The following is a 24,094-nucleotide window of genomic DNA, read 5'->3' on the forward strand; positions in this document are numbered from 1 at the left end:
TCAGGACAATGTTCAGTCTTACAGTGAAAACTAAGAGGGAAGGTGACAAGCGTGGAGCTTATGCTAAGGAGATATAGAAGTTGCCTGAAAACACAGCAGAAAACAATGGAGTATAGACAACGAAGGTAAAACTCTCTCTCTCTCTCTCTCTCTCTCTCTCTCTCTCTCTCTCTCTCTCTCTCTCTCTCTCTCTCTCTCTCTCTCTCTCTCTCTCTCTCTCTGTGTGTCTCTCTCATCCGTCCCTCCCTCCTTCTCCCTCTCCGGCTCTGTTGCTCTTGTGCTCTCTCAGTCCCCCACTCTTGCTCAGACGGATGAGGAGAGTCCGGAAAGAGAGCAGTCATGTACGTAATTTTCTCTCTCGCTCGCTGAATCTAAAGGTTATCATTAAGACAGATGTGCCCTGCAGAGTGGTTGCGTGGAGATCATTTTACACTGGAGGAACTATTGATTAAAGAGTGGCTAAGACGGATTTAAAGCAACTGAGAAAGACGTGGCAAACGCAAAAAGAGAGTGTGAGTAGACGATTGATTAGTTTCTTTTGCAGGTGGTTTCAAATAATGTGCGTAGGATCTAAAGAGATAGTTTGGTCGCTTTTGAAATGTCTCAATGCAGATTTACAGTCAAGGACTTTACAGGGTTTATTGAGGCTTATTGAGTTCATATTGTAGAAAAATTCCTGGCTAGAAACTGTTTAAACTGTTTTTGTGCTGTGCTGTTGAATTGCATCTCTAGACACTGCGTTGCTTCTACTTTCAAAAGATGTTTAATATTCTTGTTTGCCAATTCAGAGGCAAAATGATATCATTTTAGATCAAAAGGCTGTTTTCATTATTGCTTATATGATCATTTATGTTATTTTTAAATAAAACTGTATTTCTACACACAGGTAAGATTGTAATGTGCATTAAATATAAAACATACAGCAATAGATGTGTCTAAAAAACTTCATACGGGCTGGCTGCACTGCTCTGCTCTGCAGTAATTTTATTTGACAATTGCTCTGTTATGAATCCTGCAATTACACAAATGCTTTTGCTTGATTCTGATAAGCAGATTATTGCTTTGACCCGTGTGTCATCTGGCAGCTATTTTACAGGCAGCCTCAGTTTGAAGATAAACGATGTGCGTGAATGTGAATGTGTGTGTGTGTGTGTGTGTGTGTGTGTGTGTGTGTGTGTGCAAGAGAGAGAGTGAGAGATGTGCTAAAATATTTCATAAATATGTATGCATTGGACACAGCAAGAGTCTACCCCACTGCTCATGCCTAATCATTCACTCACTCACTGTTTCTTTCACACACACACACTCTCTCTCTCACACACACACACACACACACACACACACACACACACACACACACACACACACACACACACACACACACACCACACACACACACACACACACACACACACACACACATTAGCGTATGCTGCTGTAAATACAGCGATCAACTGGATCTCAGTATTGGAGGTCATTAGTGAGTGGTCATTATTGTCCAACACAAATTAACCTCTAAAGTGCTCGTTGCATTTCTGCGTTCTAAATTAGCCTCACTAATAGCATCTCTTTCAATGCAAAACGATTCACTTGAAACGCACACAAAAGCCTGTGAATAGAAGATCTGTCACTGACAGCATACACATTTAGGAGACAAATGTCTAGGGAGAAATTTACAGGCTAAAGATTACTCCTTTTATCTGTTTATAAAGATTCTTCTTTCTGGAAAGATAAACTGTATTATAAGATCCATCTAATATCTCGGTATTTTCTCCATGAGATTAAACTGAATGCAAATTCAGACCTCCTGCTTCTCAGATTTTTTTTTCCCTTCTGAGAAAAACTTCCTAATAGTCTCTCATGGAAGAGATTTCAACAATGTCTCAAACTTTGCTCAGATTTGCGAGATTTCAAAGTCAGAAATTTAGAAATGAACTTGTGAAATTCTGAGCTATTAACAATAATTGTATAGCTTCACTCTATCACATCAAGAACTTTAGAGGTGCTTCATATATAAATCATTTTTAAGGGATCATTTTATGGATTTAGTTAAATTATTTCTTTGTGTTTTAATGTTTTTTTTAATTTTTTATTAAAATGTATGAATTAAGCAGCTCGTAAGACACGTTATCGCTAGAATTAACTGTTAAACATTAAAGTATTATGAAATTATTTAAGACATTTCTCCTTACATAGAACCTTTTTGGCATAAAGTGTTCTTTAAAACTGAGTCAAGAACCCATGGATCCACATAAGAACCTTTTTTCTCTAAGAGTGTATATTTTGACTGATGTCACTGATGTCAAAGGTGATACATAAAGTATTTTCACTTACTAAATACAATCTGTCCTGAAATTAACATAAAATTGATATTTTGCTAAAAAAGCCAATCAGAATCCACTTCCTGGATTATGCCTTCAGTACAAAATCATTAGCATTTATTTTTACCCCTTTAGACTGAAGACTTATGATATACCCAAGGAAACAGAACGAGACACAAATTCAGAACTTTCAGTGTTATCTGAGAGCGAGTTAGCTCCACCAAGTGGCTCAAAATTCTGTGCTAAGCAGCAATGAAGATCAGTCTTCATCATGTTGATCTTGAATCTTTTTAAGCCGTCATGACTTTACTTTCACAAACAAACATTTAAAACCCTAAAAACCCTGCTGCCACAAGCCCCAGCCCTACATTTAAAGTGATGGAAGGGCTCTGCCATATTAAATGTTTAAACAAAACAAACTTAGCCTCCATCTTTATCTGACCATGGCAGAGAGATTGATGCCCTGCAAGTAATCTGGACAGACCAAGGGCCTCATTTATAACCGTTGCGTACGCACAAAACAGGCTCTAAAGAGGCGTATGCCGCTTACGCATAAGTTGTGATTTATAAAAACAAACTTGACGGGAAAATGTGTGCACCGGCTCGAACATTTTGGAGACGGAGCAGTTTGGCGACACCGATGGTGAGCTGGAGTTAAATGTCTTTTTGGTCACTTTTAGACAGAACATTTTAAGAAAATGATATAGGCCTACAGAAAGATAATACAAATATACTTTCACTTACCAAGCCTATCACATGAAGCAAACATCCATCCATTTTTTTAAATGGACCGTTTAGTGAAACTGACGCATATTTATCTAGCGGCAGATGCAGGAAAACCGTAAATCTTCATTATGAGTCCTAATCATAAATATACAGTGCATGTCCAAAGTAACAGTTTAAATAAATAAAATAATGATTTAAACTATGTTTTACTTATGACATAAACATTTAGATTAAATATGCCATTCTCATTAATGGAATTAAACACTTAGATTACATGAAATCATTACTGAGAAGTTACAACATTTTTTTATATTCAATAAATACAAATATTTGTAGTGGATACACTGCTTTTGAACACTTTTCCTGTGGAATGTTGTGTTTTAATGTTTGAACTACAGAGAAAATTGCTTATGTTAATAGCAGATTGTCTGAGAAAATATTTTCATGCAAATCATGCACAACAAGGCCTATCTGTTTCCATTAAAAATATAAATCAATTAAAAATACAATTTGGCTATAGTGGAAAAGATTGAGAAAAACTTTCTCTGAAATGTATTTTACACTATTTGTTTTAGACATACACAGTTTTATAAATGAGACCCCAGGAGTCTGCTTAGATTGTGAGATATCAGACAGGCCTTGGGCAATATTTCAATCTTTTACACCTCATGCAGATATATTATTAAGCGATTAGTTCATCCTGTACACATAAGTTCCCCCGTCAAACTTATGAGCTGCATGAAGTCTCTATCATTTAAAGCTTGAGATGTTAAAAATCTCAAGGTCAAGAAAAAAAAAGAAGCACCAAAAAACTTTCCCCAAGCAATAATAAGCACGACAAATGCACAGACACAAGCTGCCGTATCCCACATATGGCTGCAGACATCCATCAGAACACAGTCAGGTGTGGACAGAAATAACCCAGTTTCCCTAAATGATCCGTGTCTGATATGGTCTTAGGGGGAATATTCTATGGAGAGAAAGAGGGGAGGGGTGTTTGGAGGCAGATAGCATGAGTGAACGAAGCCGTGTTGAACTCTGGCAGATGTATTCCCCAAAGACAACGCTGCCCCAGACTGCTTTTATAAACCTCGGGAGAAATATAGCAATACCTTGCAGACAGGACAACGGCAATTACATAGACTATGGGTCTGTGTTTGCGGCAGCGGTCTGATCCTGCAGACTTTAGTGGTGTATCACTGTCAATCAGGCCTGCAAATTACAAAACGTGAACTTTGTTGTACGCCTGCATTATACCGCTCTGCACGGGCACAACATGTTTTGCGTGTCACACAGATCAACTGGGTCATCCGTGTGCAGTTTTCAGAAGGACAACGCGCCATCCTCTCTGCCAATTAATTCATAATTATATAGCATTACCTCATTATGCCTCGACTAGCATATCCACACACGCCTAAATTCACATATACACACTAATTAGACGCTCTTAATAGGACAAGTGAGAAGATTCTTCCTCCTCGCTCGACTCCCTCGCGCATCCTTCGTTCCTCCCCTTATATAGCATCATGGATCCTCCCTTACAGCCGCTCATAAACACGTTTTCAATAATCAAAGTGAGATAATTAAGTGACAGTCCTAAACATCTGGCAAGAGATTTTTTTTTCTTCTTTGTTGTAGGGTAACAGGCAAAAATAATAATATAAAAAAGATTCACTGGCCTAATGCTTAATAGGCATGCTGTATCAAAGATTAATATCCAGAATGCTATTAAACCTCAAGGACAGCCTTGAATGATAATTAGAAAATGCAATCATGAAAATCACCACGCATAAATTGGTGCACACAATTGCGGGCATTTTCTTCCCCCAGAACGTTCTTGACATTGCAGAGGAAGGGCTAAACTAACATGATTTTTTATATCTTCTTCTTCTTCTTCTTCTTTTTTTTTTTATACATTTTCTGGCACCCTGTCCTGCAGTCATCATAGAAACACACAATTTCCTGTCTGGCCCTTTTTACAAGTGTTAACATCTCCCCGGCAGAGCTGGATATAAACAGCACTTCTCACTCCATTATTATGTTGTGTAAACTTCCAAAAACCTTGTACAGCGTGTGATTTGATAACTCAGCTCGCCATGCCTAATGAAAACAAAAGCAGCCCGAGGAGGTAAACGTCAATTATTAAACAACACTTGTGAACAATGAGAACCACAAGTCGTTTGTGCAGTAAACATATGTGTGGATAAGAATTTGTTATGGCTTAAATCTCATTTCTCAGATTTTTTAGTAATCCCATGTTGTAATCTCAACAGCATCTTAAACTGTGCTTAATCTTGCCAGAATACCAGAGTCTCCAATAAAAAGTCTCATCATATTCTTCCAAAACGAAAGTATCCATGCTATGCTATCCTCATTTAAAGCTTTACTAATATATTTTTAGAGAAACAAAATTGGGTATTGAGACATAACATATATTGAGAACTATAACATTGAGAACATTAAATCTGAGGTATGAAAGAGCAACCTCTAAACATCAAGGGAACATTGATTCATCAGTTTTTAAACACAAATGTCTAAAAAAGATTTAAAAAATGTCTCAAACTGTGCTCACGTTTGACAATATACCAACATCTGCAAAAATATGTGTCATATATTTCTCAGATTTTTCTTTTGTGAAAAACATTAAGATACCAAATTATTATTAATTATATTTGCTGCTTTCCACATTCATTTTATAACTCTATACGCTTACTATTTGTGATTTTTTTTCCCGATTTTTTTATTTTAATGGATTTTTAGGACAATCATCTGATAGAAAAAACAAAGATACTTGAATGAGACATGAGTGAGAACTCTGTTAAATCTCCTGAGTTATAAAAGGGCAACCTCTGACAGGATGAATGTCAATTCTTAAACAGCACTCATGAATTTGGATCCGCAATACATTTCAGCAGACTTCAGGAAAATACATTCAATAAAGTACATACAATAAATAGGCTAGTAATAAATGCCTTCTGGTTCTCAGAAGTCTGCAATAGACTAAACTGATTGTGCTGCTATCCACATTCATTTTGTAGCTATACTCTCTTACTGAATGCAAACAATTTGTGCTATTTTTACTTTTCCTAAGCAATTTTAGAAAAAAATAGATAAATTGAGAAAATAGAGATGAAATTGATAGATAAATGACACATCACTGAGAACTGAATTCAATCTATCAGTGCTATGAAGAGGGGAGCGCCAATAAGCAGACTTCATTAGGATTTGAAAGAGCGTTGCAATAAACATGCATGAATCAGAACTCATTTTTATTACTCTTTTGTCCACGCTCACCCTTGAGCTAAGACCACGGATGGAAAACATGTCATAGAAACCGTTAAATCAATCAAGTCGGTTGTGGACCATGACACTGACAGATGGATATTTATCTGTCCGTCAAGGTCACGCCAGAGACTTGAGCAGGTTTTTCTATGCCAGCTGCTGATTACAAGCTTCTCTACGACCCTTACTCCAAAATCAAATGTGGGCGGCACTTTCCCTACACTGTCTCAGTTTGTGCCAAAGTGTGATTCACATACCGGATGTGAAAGGCTCAGAAAAATCATGTTTAATTCATAAAGACCTTTGCAGACCTTCCTAATGCAAAGTTCTGCCCTGCTAGCTAACCTTGAGCTGCATTGAAACATATGTCTGAATGGAAGATTGGGCCACAAAAGGCCTCCTCTGCTGGGGCTGACAAAATTCATTACTCGCATTAGCGAAGCCAGTGATTCCACAAATTACAAGTAGTCTGCACACTTTCAAACGCTGCCTAGTGAATAATTCCTAACTTCATCCATATCTCATTAAGTAAATTATTGGATTCGTATTCACAAGACAATGTTCATTTACATGCATAACTTCAGTCACATCAAATAGAACCAGAGCCCTAATTTGCTCTTAGACAAAGAAAGGAATGGCTTTGTTCACTGAGATTGCCCCGTTGACACCGTGTGTGTTTTATTTCTCTTTCTTTTTCTCACCCCTTTGCCTAGTCCCCCCCTTCTTTTCTTTTCTTTGATTCAGATCGTTAAACAAAAACGGCACAACATTATGAATCTGCTCCTCGTTTGCTTGCGAGACCCCTGGAGACGTTTGCCGTAATGAATGCCTGTCAGGCTAACCTGGCTCCTTGGCCTTTTCCTGCAGACTCCTGGAAAATGGGCTTTCGTCAAATGAGGGAAGAAAGATTTATTAGGATTAACTTCCAAAAGCCAATAAATTATGCATACATCCTCCAAATTACCTATCAGAACTAGTCCTAGAGGAGAGAGCGCTTCTGTGAGCCGCTGCCTTTGCTTCTTTTACGCTAGTTTGTGATATAGAAGTGGAAGTCCTCAGCATTTTTCAGCAGTTCGAGTTTGCTATCGACTTGCTGCGTTTTGGCGGTAACCGCAAATCTATACCGAGTGAGGAAAGTAAATGTTTAGAGATGTTCAAGCTCATGAAAGTTCATCAATTAGAGACCACCAAGTGACTGCTGTGTGCTAAAATCTCTTTTGTGATCAATCAATATTAATGATTCGTTTTCTAGTTAGCCATCATGATTTTTAGTCAGCTAACATACAGTTACAGAGGGATGTTGTAATATGTGGCACTCGACCCAGAGGTAATTTTGCAAATTAAATGCTTTCTTAAAGATCTTTTCTCTCCATCGCAGGCCCCAAGAAGACATAATTGAAGAGAATTAAGGATAAGATGCCCCATTTCGTCGGTCCCACTATTCAGCAGTATCTTCAACACAGAGCTCTGTTTCTTAATTGATTCCTTGTCAAGGACTCTCCAGGAGTGATCGGATACAATGATAATCAATCAAGTTACTTTCCTCCTGTTGTCCTGCTTGCTGGGCTGGAGCAGTGCACTGATCCGGCCGGTGCCTGGAATTAGCACGTTGGATCGGGATGGACGGACTCTACACCGCACTAAACGAGGATGGATGTGGAATAGTTTCTTTCTCTTAGAGGAGTGGACAGGAACTGGAAAACAGTATGTCGGAAAGGTAAGAGCTGTTACTCTTAGGGTTGAAGGAGCTTCAAATGTTGGGACAGGTGTTTTTACCCCCTATGAAAAAGTACCTTGGTATTACAATGGACATAGTACCATGATGATAATACAATGGTTGTCTTTCAAATGCCTTACAATGCAATTTAAATGGAATATAATCAAACCGTACCAATAAATTTGCATGTTTTTACCATCTTTATCATGGTACTTTTTCGAAGCGCCATTTTAGGCTGTTAGCACAACAAAAACGTATAAAGTGTATTTTATGAGTGTACTTATAAAGTGACTATATTTCAAGCCGTGTGTGTGTTTCCTTTAGTAGTTTAAACAGTAGAACATTGTGCTAACAACACCAAGGTCCTGGAATCAATTCTTAGGGAATGCATTAACTTATAAAATGTATACATTTGATGCAATGGATTAAAGCAATTGCCAGATGTAAAAATGGCAATCAAACCTGTGACTGTGGAGTTGCTAGCATCATTGGAATTACAGTATAAAATTTGAGCAGTTTCAGTCAGTCCGACCATTAACACACAACACAAACAAGCACAAAGTGTCAGTTATGAACATGACTCACGAACATCAAATGAACTCATACCTAGCGGATAATGCTTTCAGCATGATAGCTAATGATGTATTAGAAGAAAATCAATGTAGGCTATTACGATGAATCGATGTGTGGGATACAAAGAGCCATAATAACCCTCTTTATATCACTGACCACATCCTGACGTTCCAAAACAGAAATTATTGTGTGGGATTAACTCAATGGCTTACAACATAACCATGAACTGATAATAACAGCTGATGTCCTGGCTTTCAGCATGCACGAAAGATGCATTTTAGCGAAGATCAACTCGGGACATGAAACAGTTGAGAGTCAAACCTAGACGTGCCAGTTGTTGAAAGGTGGGCCTACCAGTGCAACATGATTCGGTTAAAATCAAATGCAACTCGTATGGCGTCAGATCAGAGTGCAACGCTTGTCAAGCCACCGGCATCAGACAGCAGAGACAGCAGCAGTTACAACTCCGGTTCATGCGATGAGGGGGTCGGCGCAGCCTGTTGACGGACAATTTTACGTCAAAGACTTCAGCTTTCATCATCGCATTCACTGTCTACAAGTAAATGGGATGCTTTGGTTGGAGAGATGAGTGGTAACACAGACAGATCAACATCTCTTCCTCTTATGGTGCAGGGTTGTTTTTGTTGAGAATACTGCAAGAAAAGAAACACGCGAGCGCACGGAAAAAGAAAGGCGAGCAAGCAAGAGTGGGTGAGGAGAAAACAATAAATCAATCAAAAAAGAGAATGAGATTCCGCCCTCATAGAGTTTCATTTTACGTGACAAGGCAACAAAACAGCGCTGACTGGGAAGAGTCCATCGGATGAGGAAGTGTCAGACTCAGCAGTGTCCTGGCCTCTTTCCCGGAGCTTTGATGCTTCTCTCTTTTCTCTAGCTCTTTCTCCTTCTATCTCTCCCTCTTTTCCTGGCTGCTGCGTTTCTCTGGCTTGACAGCAATCACATGCTTTTGGCCCGCATCTCATCTACCGTCCACTCTTGTTCCCAATTAAAGTGCCAGAAAGACACAGGGCTCCCATAAATACTGTAGGAGGGCGAGGGAGAACGAAACACCCACATGCTGGTTCAGGGAGACAACTGTGGAGCGACTTGATCATCCATTCCATCCATTTCCCCCCATTTCTTACTAGTGTGTGTGTGGGTGACGTATTAGATCTTGTGTAGTCCAATAGATGGGTACTTTGAGCCCCAGCGAGAAGCCATCAAAGCCATTGATGGTTCTCCTCATAAAGATAATTCAGCAACCTTTTACGGAGCCTTGTGGGATACCATATTTATGTCTATCCAACCAAGGCCTCCACTGGCCCCCCCGACACGACAACAACCTAAAAGAGGATTTATTTTCCAGTGTGGACCCAGAAATAATCCATAAAATGGGAAGAATATTTCCAATAAAACATCAGTCCTCTCATCGCTTGCTTCAGAGGTCTTGCAGTCTATAGCCATTTGATGCGTTTCACAAGAAACATCTACATATGGTACAACTAAACAGTACAAGCTACAGTTAGTCCAACTGTAGTTCTAAAAGAAGTTAGCTACACAACAAGATACAAACAAAAACTATCGTTAACTAAATTAAAACAGTATGTTTTTAGCAGTTATATACAGTAAGCTGTGGAGTTTTCAAGTTTTCATTGGGGGTGTTTCACTTGAGCAGTATTTATATTCAATTCACATTTATTTGTATAGCGCTTTTCACAATACGCATAATTTCAAAGTAGCTTTACAGATAATGTACATTAGGCCACATTACAATTTAGAGTGATCTGTTATCAGAGGTAACGGTCTAAGTTATGTATTTCAGAAATGTACATATACAAAATCACAGTTAGCGAAAAAGGTATTAATTTAAACAATGTAATAATTGAATGCAGAAACAATAAACTCATTGAAGTAATGAATACTTTTTTGTTCACAAATGATTATTTTATGATTATTATGAAAATGTTTGCATTGGTGCATGTTGATTCAGAGTTTGCGTCATCTGAAGTCTTCGCAGGAGTTGGCGTCGTCTCTTCATAGGTGTTGAGGATCTGCAATCTTCATAATAGGCTGGATCCAAACTGGAGCTGACACACTCTCTAGTTACCTCAGGATGGCCATCCTGAGATTAAACGGAGAAGCAAACAGAAAATAATTAGCGTAGCTGCTGTTCATAACATTAAGCAAGACTAATCATGTGCATTTGATCTGATATAGCTGTATAAGGCAAGGAGATGCATTATATGAATGCTAGGCTAAAGAGATGCGTCTTTAATCTAAATTTAAACTGGGAGAGTGAGTCTGATCCCCGAAATCATTGCTGTATGCCATATAAATATACATTTTACAAATAAAAACCACCAATAAAGCCAAAAGAATATACAAACAGAAATAATGAGCCATACACACACACACACACACACACACACCCCTAAAAGTTACTGAATAATTTGCACACAACCAACACTGCAACTAGGATGAATATTAAAGTGAGAGATTCAATATTAGCACTAATGCTCCACAGAGCAAGTGTACTATAATTTATAATTCAGTTAGTCCATGATATGTGAAAACAGCTACTGCCTTGAATTAATATGAAGCCGCATCAGGCAGAAATGCAAAATAAACAGGATTAAAGCGACAGTTTTCTAAATGTAATTTTGTGATGACTCGAGCTTAAAACTACTGAGAAATCTTTCACATTTTAACAGCATAAAAGAGATAACTCACAAACCAGAAACATCCTTCTGGCCATCCACTGGTCATTATGACCGCCCAGGCTCCGTGGCCCTGTTGTGCAGAAAGAAGCTCAGAAGTGCTGAAGCCTGCCATGCATTTTGCCGCTTTTGTGTCATGAGTTTGATGTGGGGGCAGCGGCTCACATGGCGTGCCATCAGCGCTATTGATGTGAACAAAATCCTATTAACCTTCTCCAAGCCCCATAATGCATTGTGCAAATAAACCCATTGCCGTTTTCCCGGTGAGCTCTCTTCTTCTGTCTACCTAACCCTTTTGATCCTCTTCACGTAAATACTCGGCGCTTTAATAAAACAAAGAAAGAAAAAAAATAGAACGCCACAATTTTGATCATTTTTGCAAGCATTAATATCGAGAAGGCAGTGATGGCTCACATTTGAATGTTTAAATATTTAGCACAGGTTCATTAGGACTTGTCAGGATTATAAACTCATCTAAGCGTGGAAAACCACATCATGAAGCGATAGAGGGGAAACTCAACTGCGTGTTAATCTGACAGTTGTAGCACTATTGCAAGTAATTATGGGATGTATTACAGCAATTCTAAATATTACATGTTGTAACATAATTACATGATAACATAATTCTGACAGAATATAAATCTCTTCTAGACTTAATCAACATTCTTACCGAACATTCATAACATATAAACAAAACACACTTTTATGTTAGATGTGATTAAACACGATTAATCGATTTGACAGCACCATTTTTTATATATCCATTTACTGTACTTCTACTTCATTTTTACATGTATTGTTTTTATATAACAGTTTTTCTTATTTTCAGATATGCACTTGTGACCTGTCACTCCTTAACTAAAATGTTACAACTGTATCATTATCCAGCACCATATTTTTTTTATATTTTTTATATAATATAATAATAATAATAATTATTATTATTATAAATCCACTCACTGTACTTCTACGGCAATTGTACTTTTTGCTCAATTCGTTATTTTTATTTTCTTGTTCTTGTTGTTATTTTTTATTTAACTTGACTTGTTACTCTCACTAAAATATTACAAATGTACCAATGTCTGTGTAACACCATATATTACTAGTTTAAATACTATTAGTAGTAGTAGTAAACATAATTCATTAATTATTCATATAAATACATCCTCAGTGACAGCATTAATAGTCAAAGCAAACATAATGAAAATTTCAATTGTTTTCAGTTATTTACAGTACATGTTGATGGCTTTTGCACTAGAGTAATCCCGGTCTCATTATACGTCCACCAAGGACCGTTTTGCTGATTTTGCGCACTTCAAATTAAAACTCTGAACACTCAAGGGTCGTCTAAAAAATGCGAACAATGAACAAAATACAAAAAAATCTGCTATGAAGCACACTGAACGGGCTGGACAAAACCTGATACAGATCTTGCCGATCCCCCCCACCCCCACACACACACACTTTCTGTCACAGCAAAGTCAGGCCTCACAGGAACCCCCAGCTATCTAAGTAGTTGCAGTGCGTGTCCTTATCCACTCAAATGAACCAGCAGAGTCCACAGCCAGCAGAGGAGATTAGAAGAGAGAGAGAGAGAGACTGCTTCGCTGAGTTTGGGTTCATGTGCTTTTCAACTCCTCAGAGAGTCTGCATGCGATGAAATCTGTTGTAAACCTCCGCGAGTGACGGAAAAAAAGTGTAAAAACTACAGAGCAAACCGCATGGCCTTATGATTAACGCCTAACATTGAAACCACAAAAGGGGTGAGATGAAGCAGCGAGAAGGAGATTGCATTGCAGTGTTTGTATCGAGTTAGTCAACTTGAATGTGACTCGGTCCTACTCTGAGTGAGCTCAAGATATACACAAAGAAAGAAAAGGGGGGGAATTCATAATTATTCTATATCCGTTCTGGGCCCAGGCTCTCATTTTCACAATCTCCTCTCTGCAGTACTAAGCAAGTGTTCACCACCGACCTGACAAGAATTGTCAATGATTTCTCCCGTGCTCGACTGACAATCCCTCTGTGTGTGTGCAGGGGATTTAATTCCTAAAGCTGCTCCGAGTCAAAGGCTAATTTTGTGCTACGCGAATTAGCACAGGCAAATGAAAGCAAGGCCGGGATAAATCCACGCTGCCTTTACTTCATATTCAACTGTCAGCTCATTATAATCAAGAACATCCTTCAAAAAATAATGGAAAAAGCACACGTTCGCTTGGAATGCTGGCACGCTCCATGTGTTTCTCCATGTTGCCTCTTTGGGGACACGGTCGGATTTTTGACTGGCAGAGATTATTTAGGCAAACTCACGGCGGAGACATATTCCTGCCAATAAACAAAGGGTATCTGTTCAGGATTGCCGGTGCCATAGAGAGCTCAGTGTTGTGCCAAAAAGTGCCCCCAGAGCAAATGAGCAAGTGATCAGTATTCAGTGCCATGCGGCACTCTCCCTGTAGTGCATTTGAAATGAACAGAGGGATTGTGGTTAGGGTTGAATCAGGATCTATGAGGCCGAATCAAATCGCTCATATTTTTCACGAGTCACTGTGAAAGGCCGCCACATGGCCGACAGACACCTTATTCTGAAATGTATTTTAATGTGTTCCCGGCAGCCCAGAGGTGCTTTGCCTCTTTCTCTTTTTTTTTTTTTTTTTTTTTTCTTTTTTGGAGCTGGCAGTAATTAGGACACCCCTAGTCTTCCAGTGTGCAGCCAAATGGAAAACATTGGCTACACTGTGGAAACGAAACATCTGGTGAATTGCGATATAGACCTGTTGGAAAATAAATAAATAAATTGGGTTTACAATCAATTAGGCAAGTTACTAAGGTGCCTGTAGCTATAGTAATCGTACATGTGCCAAGTGTTCATGATATGCAATGATTTTTTGTCCAAATCAGCGTAAACAACACACAGAACAAACATAAACTTGTACTTTTAGGCTAAACAAAATGTTTGTGTGAAGCACCATGTTAATTTAACTCTACACTGCAAAAATATTATATTCCAGTACAAATCTAGTCTATCTAAATATTCTTAAATCAGGATACATTATCCTACATGGAGAAGCAAAATACATGAGATATTTAGTCTTGTTTTCTGAAAATAAATAAATAAATAAGGTGTTTTAGCATAAAACAAAAATTACGAGAAGTATTCTTGTTTTGTCCTGAAATAACAAATTGTAAAGCATAAACTCACTTAATTTTGATACTTTTTATTTTATGTTATTGTTGTGTAATTTACTGTTTGTTGATCTCAACCCACTGCCCTCATGGGTACATTTAGCATTTTACAGGTCTGCCTGAATTTGTTTGCACTGAGCAAGAAGAAACACGCACAGCCCTAGTGGCAACTTTTCCGAGTTTTCAAATGCGTTATATTTAGAATGAAGCATTTTGTGTTAACGACTTAAAAAGCACTGAGACTTGTAAATTACTGCTTGTAAACATCGTCAATGTTTATTCAGGCTCTTCATTCTCTGCGTAGAATATTTCCTGTTCTCTGACTGCTGAAATAATATGCAAAGGCTAAAGACTCACCGGCAGCGCTGTATAGAACAAGACAGGTAGTTATGAGACGCATTACGCCTTTGCTAAAGCAGGCCCAAAAACATCTTTCACACATCGCCTTCATTCCTGCAGTGATTTTCAGGCTCGACCAAAGTCCACCTCAAATTAATGACCTAATGAAGCCTGTTGTTGTCGCTGAAGCGTGTGTTTACCTCAGAGATTAATGCAATGTTTTATGTGCACCCTTTAAAGCGCGAGTAGACGCTCGCCTGACAAATACCAATTAGCCCTGAGAATCTGGGGTTTGTATTGGCTTTATGCGGTTGTCTGCTTTCATTGCATGTCTTTGTCTCAGATGTCTTTTTATGGATTTCAAACTCACGTCTGTGTGGGCCATGGCAGCGCTGGAGGATTTCTTCACAATAAAGGACATAGAGAGACTAATTATGGTGCTGTCAAGGGATTTTATACATAGCGGAGATGAAAATGGAATCTACATCTTCATATCGGCTTCCTCTGGTTACAACTAGCATGAAAGTCCTTTTCCAGAAAATATTCTTTGGAGGTACAACGCACTTTGTTCTGAAATTAATGAAAGAGAATTAAAAGATGAATCACAAATACAATGTATTATACGTGTCAGAGGTCTAGTATACATTGACATATGACTTAAAGGCCTTCAGACGTTCATTTAAAACCATCAAGGTTGCACAAGGGTATATTTCAGACTGTAGCTGATGTGATCTGTCATGCTTTTCTGTCTGGTTTAAATGTTAACTCTGCCCTAAACCGTGGCAAATGTTTGAGTATTGAGAGGACGCGCTCATGTCTGAAACCTTGTAGTTCAGCATCAACATTTACAAACCATGATTAGAAGTTCAATATCTCATTTAAGACTAGTGAGTTCTTGGAAACTGTTATGTAATTCATCACTTTATACCTAAAATATAATGATTTTGAATCCCATGGTGAAAAAAGTGAATAATTTTGTCATTTGTAGATCATCATAGCTGCTATACATTAAAGGTACAATGTAACTTTCTAGCCATTAAAAAACAAATTGACTGCGGATGAATATGGTTATCCTACTGCTCATAAAAATGGAAAAAGATGGAACGGAAACTATAACTTTACTGTAGCTGTGGCCTGTAGCTCTACCCTTCACAATATATGCTTTACAATGAACTATGTTAGAGAGCTACATATAGCAATTTATCTTTTCAATAATAATACATTAAATTATTCCTTGATTATGATTTCACTTTTTTAACTTTAGTTAGTGTGTAATGTTGCTGTTTGAGCATAAACAACATCTGCAAAGTTATGATGCTCAAAGTTCAAAGCAAAGGGAGATATTTTCTTTTACAGAAATCGCTTTTTAAGGACTACAACAAACGGCTGGTAGGGACTACAACGAGCTTCTTCTCGGGTTAGTGACATCACAAACCCTAACATTTACATAAACCCTGCCCCCGGGAACACACAAAAAAAGGGGGTGAGGCCATGTTAGGCTGCTTTAGAGAAGAGGAAGAGCAGTTGTCGCTGTTTTTTACTTAGAAAAAGTTGGTCCTAAGGCTGACGAACGTAGAGACGTTAAAATGTATTTTTAACAGTGTTCTTGAACATTATAATCTCAATGTTTGTCTGTGCTCTGCACATTTTACGGAGAACAGCTTCCAGAAGAGAGTGCAATGCAGGCTTTATGCACAAAAGCTTCTCCTGAAAGACAGCCATTCCCATTTTGTCAGGACAATCTGTTGTTTATGGATCACAACTTGTAAGTATATCTTATAATTTGTAGATGTGTTTTCTATTAACAGTTCCAATTATAATCTTTATGTAATTGCTTGCAATGATAGCTTCTATGTGATTGAAGGGCACAGCTTTGCCTCCGCTAGTCTGCTAACTAACATTACAGTGTTGATGTGTTTACTGTAGCTTTTGTAAGCTCACTGGTTTTGTAAGCTTTTGTAAGGTTCACTGCCTCTTAGGAACATTATCCATGATTAATCCATGAACAAATTTTCCGACAAATATTATTAAATGGTGGATAACATTGTATAAAAAAAAATAATAATGAAAATCTGAATAACCTCTGAAAATCTGTGCTTGCACAGTCCGTGCTTGAAATCCGTTCAGCACAATCCTCTAGTTCGTTAACATTGTCAGGGTCTGAATCGGGCTCGAAATGTTTTGAAATTGACACCATTGTTAATATTTACATCTGAGTAGAGCTTGCGGTTTTGAAGGGCTGTGACATTTCCCGAAGACGCGCTGAGCGCTGCCAATCACAACACAGTGGGCCAGCTAACCAATCACAACACATTTCGTATTTCGAAAGGAGGGGTTTTATTGAAAACAAAGCGTTCAACCAGACTGGGGAGAGAAGAGCTGTAATAATGTAAAATATGTGAAAAACAATGCGTTTTTGGAACAATCAAGCATGAAAACATATTTTAATACACCCCAAAAACGAAATCAAGACTTTGTAAAAGGGCATAATAGAACCCTTTTAATCACCTGTTGATTAAGAAAAAAACAAAACAAAAAACATTGTCACTTTTACAACTTTTCAAATCCATTAGTTATCGCTATCTCCAAAAAGGAGCAACTTTACTCTTTTTATGGATATGATGAGAAACGCACGGCCGAGTGTGTATGCAATTTCTTATGAAAACAAACATTCTTCATATTTGACATTTCCATCAGAAAAAATAAATAAATGCATCTTAAGATGTCATTTCTTCCCAAAAATTGGTTCAACTACCATCACACTTGGGTGTAGAGTCGCTGGCTGTAAATATGTTGAAAATAATTAGATCTTATCTCAAGTTATTTATATCTGCTTTGGCTTTCCTGCATGCTGTGTCCCTCACTCGCTCTGTCACTCAGGAGAATGTGGACCCGTGAGATAGAGCGCACAAACATTTCATTAACCACATGCTAATGATCGCATGCTAATGTTTGCATAGATTACTGGCTTGGAGCTGAAGCAGAGACGTTCTCCCCCTTCGCTTACTCTGCCTGACAAATTCTGGATTTATTTATTTGGACTTTTCTGTCGTTCTTGTCGGTGATTGTAAACATTGAGGTTTGTCATTATGTCGCAGAAGGTTGATTACAACACTGGCTTCATGGAAATCAAGTCCAGGACACTTGAGAAAAAGCATGCAAATATTATATTCTTAAACATTTAATATTGCGTTGTGGTCTGTCTGTCTGTCTGTCTGTCTGTATTGATGGATTTCTTTTCTAGAGCTGGACTTAACTGCTCACTCAACCAAAGTACACTACTATTTATATATATAAAAAAACCTTTTTATGCCCATACACTGAAAAAAAAGAAAGGAATACAGACGTCTGATGTGTGCATATATCCACTGACCCACAAAACCCCTGCAGCGACAGAGTCTGCAGTGTCTTATAGTCACAAATGAATGACAGCACACTGTGTTTACAAGATGGGGAAATTAGAAAGCATACGGTACTACATCTGCACTCATCTAACATACCAAGGCAGCATTTTATTTTTATTTCACTCTTAAAAATAAAGGTTCATCCATTAAACCTTCCCGTTGCACAAAAGGTTGTAGTGAAAAAAAAAGGTTATTCATACTACCTCCCCAAAGAAAGGATCTTGGGGGAACCACATATTGTTCTTCTAAAAACACATTTTTGGTTCTTCTTGGCACCTTTATTTTTAAGAGTGCAGGCTAACAAATAAGCTTACAAATAAAATTGTTTGTCAAATGTTCAATTGGGCTAATGATCTGAGCTATTGGTAACTGTTTAAAGTCCCACTCCGATCATATTTTGAGCTATTTTTAAACATTCTCAGTGGTCTTTAAATGATGATTATGCCGTTTTTAGCCAAAATCACAAAACCTGTGCCGTTTTCTGGGACTTCGCTTCAGCAGAGCGGCAGTAGCTCATTAGCAATTTGCCTCTGCGTTGTGGGCGGAGCCGTTGGCTGAAGCGAGATACATAGGCAGCAACAGCCTCTTTCTGTCTTTCTTTCTGTCAACACAGAAAACATTTCATCACTGGATAGTTTTTTTCGTTTAATTAAAGTGTTGTTTTATGTCAGCTGAATGTCCAGAACGCTTTTCAGAGAAGATAAGGCAACTTATTTAGCACAATTCACACCCAGCGGCAATTCAGAAAAAGAAAAAAAAAAAAATCTCAGAATGCTCCACATGAAACTTTGGTCTTCCGACCTTTTACCGCCGTGTCGATTTATTTTGATTAATATGTGCGAGGGAGAGAGAGCAAGACAGCGCTTAGTTTGGAGACGGTGAGGTCTTGTTTACATTTTCGCCTGGCTCCGAAGACAGAGAGTGCGCGCGCGTCCGGGTCTCTCTCTCTGCTCGTTCTTTCAGTTATAAACATGTCCTGTCACAAGCGCAGCAGTTCATCTACATTAGTCACCGATCAAATAAGACTTTGGCGGGACAAAAATTCACTTTGGCGGGCGCTAAAACAAGTTCAATGCAGGAAAATTCATGCGTGAATTTAACTGAGTAGTACATGACCATGCACTCGCACAAATGCGACCACATAAAATTTTAACTCGCACATTCTCAAAAAATGGTCGCAGTCTGGAACCCTGGAACGTAATCCATTCATCTCCCACAGCAACATGTTTTGGTAAAGCATGAAAGCTAATACCAATATCTCTCCTCTTAGCATTGCAACCCGCTACCACACATAGGTATTGATCCGCCATCGTCTTCTCTACTCCTCAGAACCTGACCGGGCGGGGCGGAGGGGAGTATGAGCTTGTGGCCCCGCCCAGTGGAGTTACTACGTCACAACTCCAGTCTATTTTAGCCGGCATTTTAGCGTCTGCTACTGATTCACAGCCATTTGAATGCAGAAATACTCAGAAATACAAATTTGAGCTTATTTTTCTCAAGATATGTCCTCTAGCATAAGAAAAATGCCACAAGAACATGTTAACACCTAGAAAAACATGATTTTCATCGGAGTGGGTCTTTAAACGATTTTGAACATTGTATTGTCAATCATAATTTAATGTTAAATTGTCAATATTACAGTTTTGGCATCATTTAGAAGATTAAATATTCTGCTATAGATTTGGTTTCCAAATCAATACATACAGCATTGTATTTGTAGATTGTATTAGTATAAACTGCTGTTGCATTAAAAGGCAAAAGTTTGGGGTCAGTAATATTTGTTAATCTTTTTGAAAGACGTATCTTATTATCTCCAAAAAACTGTGCAAAATACAGTGAAATAGTAATGTAACATTTTTACGATTTAAAAGAACTGTTCAGTCTTCAGTGTCACATGATCCCTCAGAAATCACACTAAAATGCTGATTTGGTGCTCGAGAAAAAAAAGAAAATGTTTTTTTTTTTTCAGGAATATTTGATCAAGCAAGCACATTATTTATTTAAGATAGAAACCTTTTGTAACAATGTAAACGTATTTACTGTCTCGTTTGATCAATTTAATGCATCCTTGCTTGATCAAATATGGTTTGATTCTGAACCTCAAAGGCCAGAGCTCAAGCAATGGATCTGAACTATAAGATATACTATGGTGAAGGTTTTCCTCATGAATATTAATCATTTGCATGACTGGGCAGTCTAGAAAGGTTACCAAGCAACGTCAGTGTGGACAAATTAATATTCATGAGATTTGCCATCACCATGTCATAACCACTGATTGGACTGCAAATGTAATGTCCATTGAAGCATTTCAGTAGATTCTGTATTTTAAAAAGATAATATTTCATATTTGGTATTTTCTTTCTCTCCAAACAAACCTGCATACTGTCCTGAATTTAAAATTCAGAGTAAAATGGGAACGTGTCTTAAATTGTCCACATTATTTGACTACAATTTAACAACAAGCATTGACATTACTTTCTCGCAACTTTCTAACGCTGGAGCCATATGTCTTTTCTAACCACTAGGGAAAAAAAAGAAAAGAAGAAAAACAAAAAACAAAAAAAACCTTAATCCATTGTGCATACATTGTGCATATGCTAATATAGTAGGCTACATTTGTCAGGTTTCAAGTACAGGCTCTTCAAGATTTATTAGATTCAGCTGAATACCTTTTTTTTTTGTCTTAAACAAGCTACAACAGTGTGAAACAAAAAAAAAAAGTGTTGTATCTGCCATATGGGTCTACACGTTGACGCTGTCACATGTTGCCAAAACTGTTGTTTTATACATTTACATTTACGCATTTGGCAGATGCTTTTATCCAAAGCGACTTACATTGCATTATCCTATACATTTATATAGGTATGTGCAATCCCCTGGGATCGAACCCACAACCTTGCGTTGTTAACGCAATGCTCTTACCACTGAGCTACAGAAATACATATTTCAGTGCTGTAAGATATTTAGTTTTTCTTCTTCATGCACTGATATTTGAAGTGTCATCAACAATTATTGTTGGTTATGCTGTAAATATGGATAACTGATACGCTCCATAATGCCTGACGTCAACAGATGACTTTTGTGAGGGAGCGGTGTATGTTTCTCTTCTCTCACTGTGTCAGCGGTGACAGCATAATCCCAGGAGAATCCTAACGATCAATAGAGTGTGAGCCAACTCTGAGACTGGAGTTTACAAAAGTAATCAAACTTGTGTTACGTGTGTCACCTCTAGACAGCCAATTCTGACATACTATAAGCAAAAATCTTTCTGTAAACAGTACAGATACACTTGCATAAGATGAACAGATGTTTGGAATAAAAACCAAGGGCGTTTCTAATCCAGCAATCAGTATATCATCTAAAATTACAGTTATCATCAATGAAGTGAAATGTGGACTATTATATATATATATATATATATATATATATATATATATATATATATATATATATATATATATATATATATATATATATATATATATATATATATATATAAATAAAAAGTTATTTTAAATTGTAATAATATTTTACAATATTAAATTTTTTATTGCATTTTGATCAAATAAATGCAGCCTTGGGGAACATTAGACTCTTCTTTCAAAAGCATTAAACAAAATCTCAATCTAAAGGGTTCATTTACCAGGCCAAAAACTGGAAAATGGGGATGAAAATATGAGGACCAAATATTATGAAATAAATGACCCTCTCTGTTTCGTGTTTGTTTTATAATGAAAAAAAAAAAAAAAAAAAGCTCAGTAGGTATACCACAATAAAAATGTGTATAATTTACTCATCAGCATGCTGATGAGATTTGAAAATAACCAATCAGAAAGACACTGGGTAAAACTCCAACCATTTTAATGAAAAAGCTTTTAGTTAAAAAAAAAAAAAAAAAAAAAAAAAAAATCATATTCTACACACAACACACAACACACCTTAATATAAGGGAGGCTCAACCCCTAATAAAGTAATAAAGTAAAAAAGGGATAATTTACTCATTTGAAAAATAATAATAATAATTCTGGTAATTTTCCATACAAATAAAATAAAGAGGAACTCAGCTTTCTATCTTAAAAAGGGCACACATGCTAAATTCCAAACACTCACGCACTATATTCCAACACTTTTGAAGTCATATGATTTGATAATTGGAACCAAATTACATTTAAGTATTAACTCACTGAAAATCTTGACATCTTCAATTTGCGAATGAATCGTCCTATTGAGTCACATCTCCTCGTTGAATCAGTTGATTCAGTCCACAAACCTGAAAGTTCACTGGAAGAGAAAAACATATATGAAATTCAGCAAAATGCAGCTTGTTATCCACACAAAGCTATCGTATGACTTCTGAAGACTTGGAACATATAGTGCACAAGTAAAAAAGAGCAAAGAGCTGACGTGTCACGGTGTGGTGTAGAAGACGAAGAAAAAGTTTGAATACAAACTTTTACTCACAATATAACTCAAACAGGTACATATGAGACAGGACCAGGGTGGAGCAGACGGTGCAAACGGTGCAGGCGGCCATGGCGGAGACGACGGAGGGAGGAGCCATGGTGGAGGCAGGACTGACGACTCCAGGGGGCTGACTGACGGAGGCGGCACAGTTGGAAGTGGAGACCCGGATGGAGCCGGAGAGCCAACGAGCCAGGGCGATGCTGAGGATCTCGAGGGACATGGCGATGCCGACGGCTCTGGCGACCGAGGCGCAGGCGGGGATCCAGAAGGCCGTGGTGGAGCCGGAGCGACAGAGGACCAAGGTGGAGCTGGAGGGAGTGAGGAGCCCAATGGAGCCAGAGGGACGAAGGGACGAGGCGAAGCCAGAGGAGTGTAGTCCTGAGGCGAGAGCAGGCCGACGATCGAAGGAGCCGGAGCCCGGCGGAGGGATGAGGGAGCCCGGTGGAGCTGGTGGACTGATGGGCCATGGTGGAGATGAAATTAGATGAGCCGATGGATCGACGGGCCGAGGTAGAGTCCTGGTCGTGAAGGTTGGAGGCGGAGACCGGGGATCCACCGACCAGGCAGGAGCTGCAGGCTGGCAGACCCACGGCGACCCCACCTCCCTGAAGGTGGTTAGAGGAGCTGAGGGGCTGACAGGCAGTGGCGGAAGAAGGGTTGAGAGGTGGCAGATGGGAGAGGGAGGCTGGGTGGGAATTCAGGAACCGATTCTGGCTTGTTGACAGACTCAGGTTCAGGCTCGGGAACAGGCTCAGGCTCGGGAACAGATCCAGATAAAGGCTCGGGAACAGATTCAGATACTACAGGAACAGATTCCGGCTCGGGAACATGGACAGTCCTTGGGGCAGGAACAGGTCTAAGAACAGAAAGGGGAACCGGAACAGGTATCGGCGTGGCAGAGGCCATCCAGGCTGAGGGCTCAGGCGGTGAGGCGGCAGCCATCTTGGCTGAGGGCTTAGGCTGGGCAGGCATGACGTGAAGGAGCCTTGGGTCTGGCTGTGTTCCAGATCGGTGCACGACGCTCTCCAGACACCGGATGACGGTCTCCCTCCAGTCCATTCCGGTGGTGTCTGGGAGGTCGATGGGGTGGTTAAACATGGCCCCGATCCGGAACAAGATACTCAGGCTCTCATCGTCGAGGGCACTGGTGACGGCAAGGTGGCAAAAATCCTTTGTAAAAGAAAAAAAAGTTTTTGCTCTCCTGAGCCATGATGATCATTTTTACCCTATCATCCATTTTGGGCGGTCCAATCTTCTGTCACGATGTGGTGCAGGCAGAAGAAGACGAAGAGGAGTCAAAAGTTCCAATACAACCATTTACTCAGAATATAACTCAAACAGGTACATAGGAGACAGTCAGAAGATACA

The 24,094-nt window shown here is 38.7% G+C and overlaps 1 protein-coding gene across 2 annotated transcripts in view; it reads left to right on the forward strand.

The window, feature by feature from the left end:
* Positions 1-260: 260 nt before the first annotated feature.
* cdh10b (cadherin 10, type 2b (T2-cadherin)) overlaps positions 261-24,094 on the forward strand; it is a 49,268-nt gene continuing 25,434 nt past the window's right edge. The window contains exons 1-2 of one of the 2 annotated variants that reach the window (XM_082151892.1): positions 261-341; positions 7,708-8,046. In XM_082151892.1, coding sequence (XP_082008018.1) covers positions 7,849-8,046 — 198 coding nt within the window. In that variant the 5' untranslated portion in view covers positions 261-341; positions 7,708-7,848. Of the gene's footprint in view, positions 513-7,707; positions 8,047-24,094 lie in introns of both variants that reach the window. The other variant, XM_082151891.1, reaches the window with a different exon arrangement.

The sequence above is a fragment of the Leuciscus leuciscus genome, assembly GCF_965113295.1.
Source record: "Leuciscus leuciscus genome assembly, chromosome: 21".
In the NCBI taxonomy this organism is placed as follows: domain Eukaryota; kingdom Metazoa; phylum Chordata; class Actinopteri; order Cypriniformes; family Leuciscidae; genus Leuciscus; species Leuciscus leuciscus.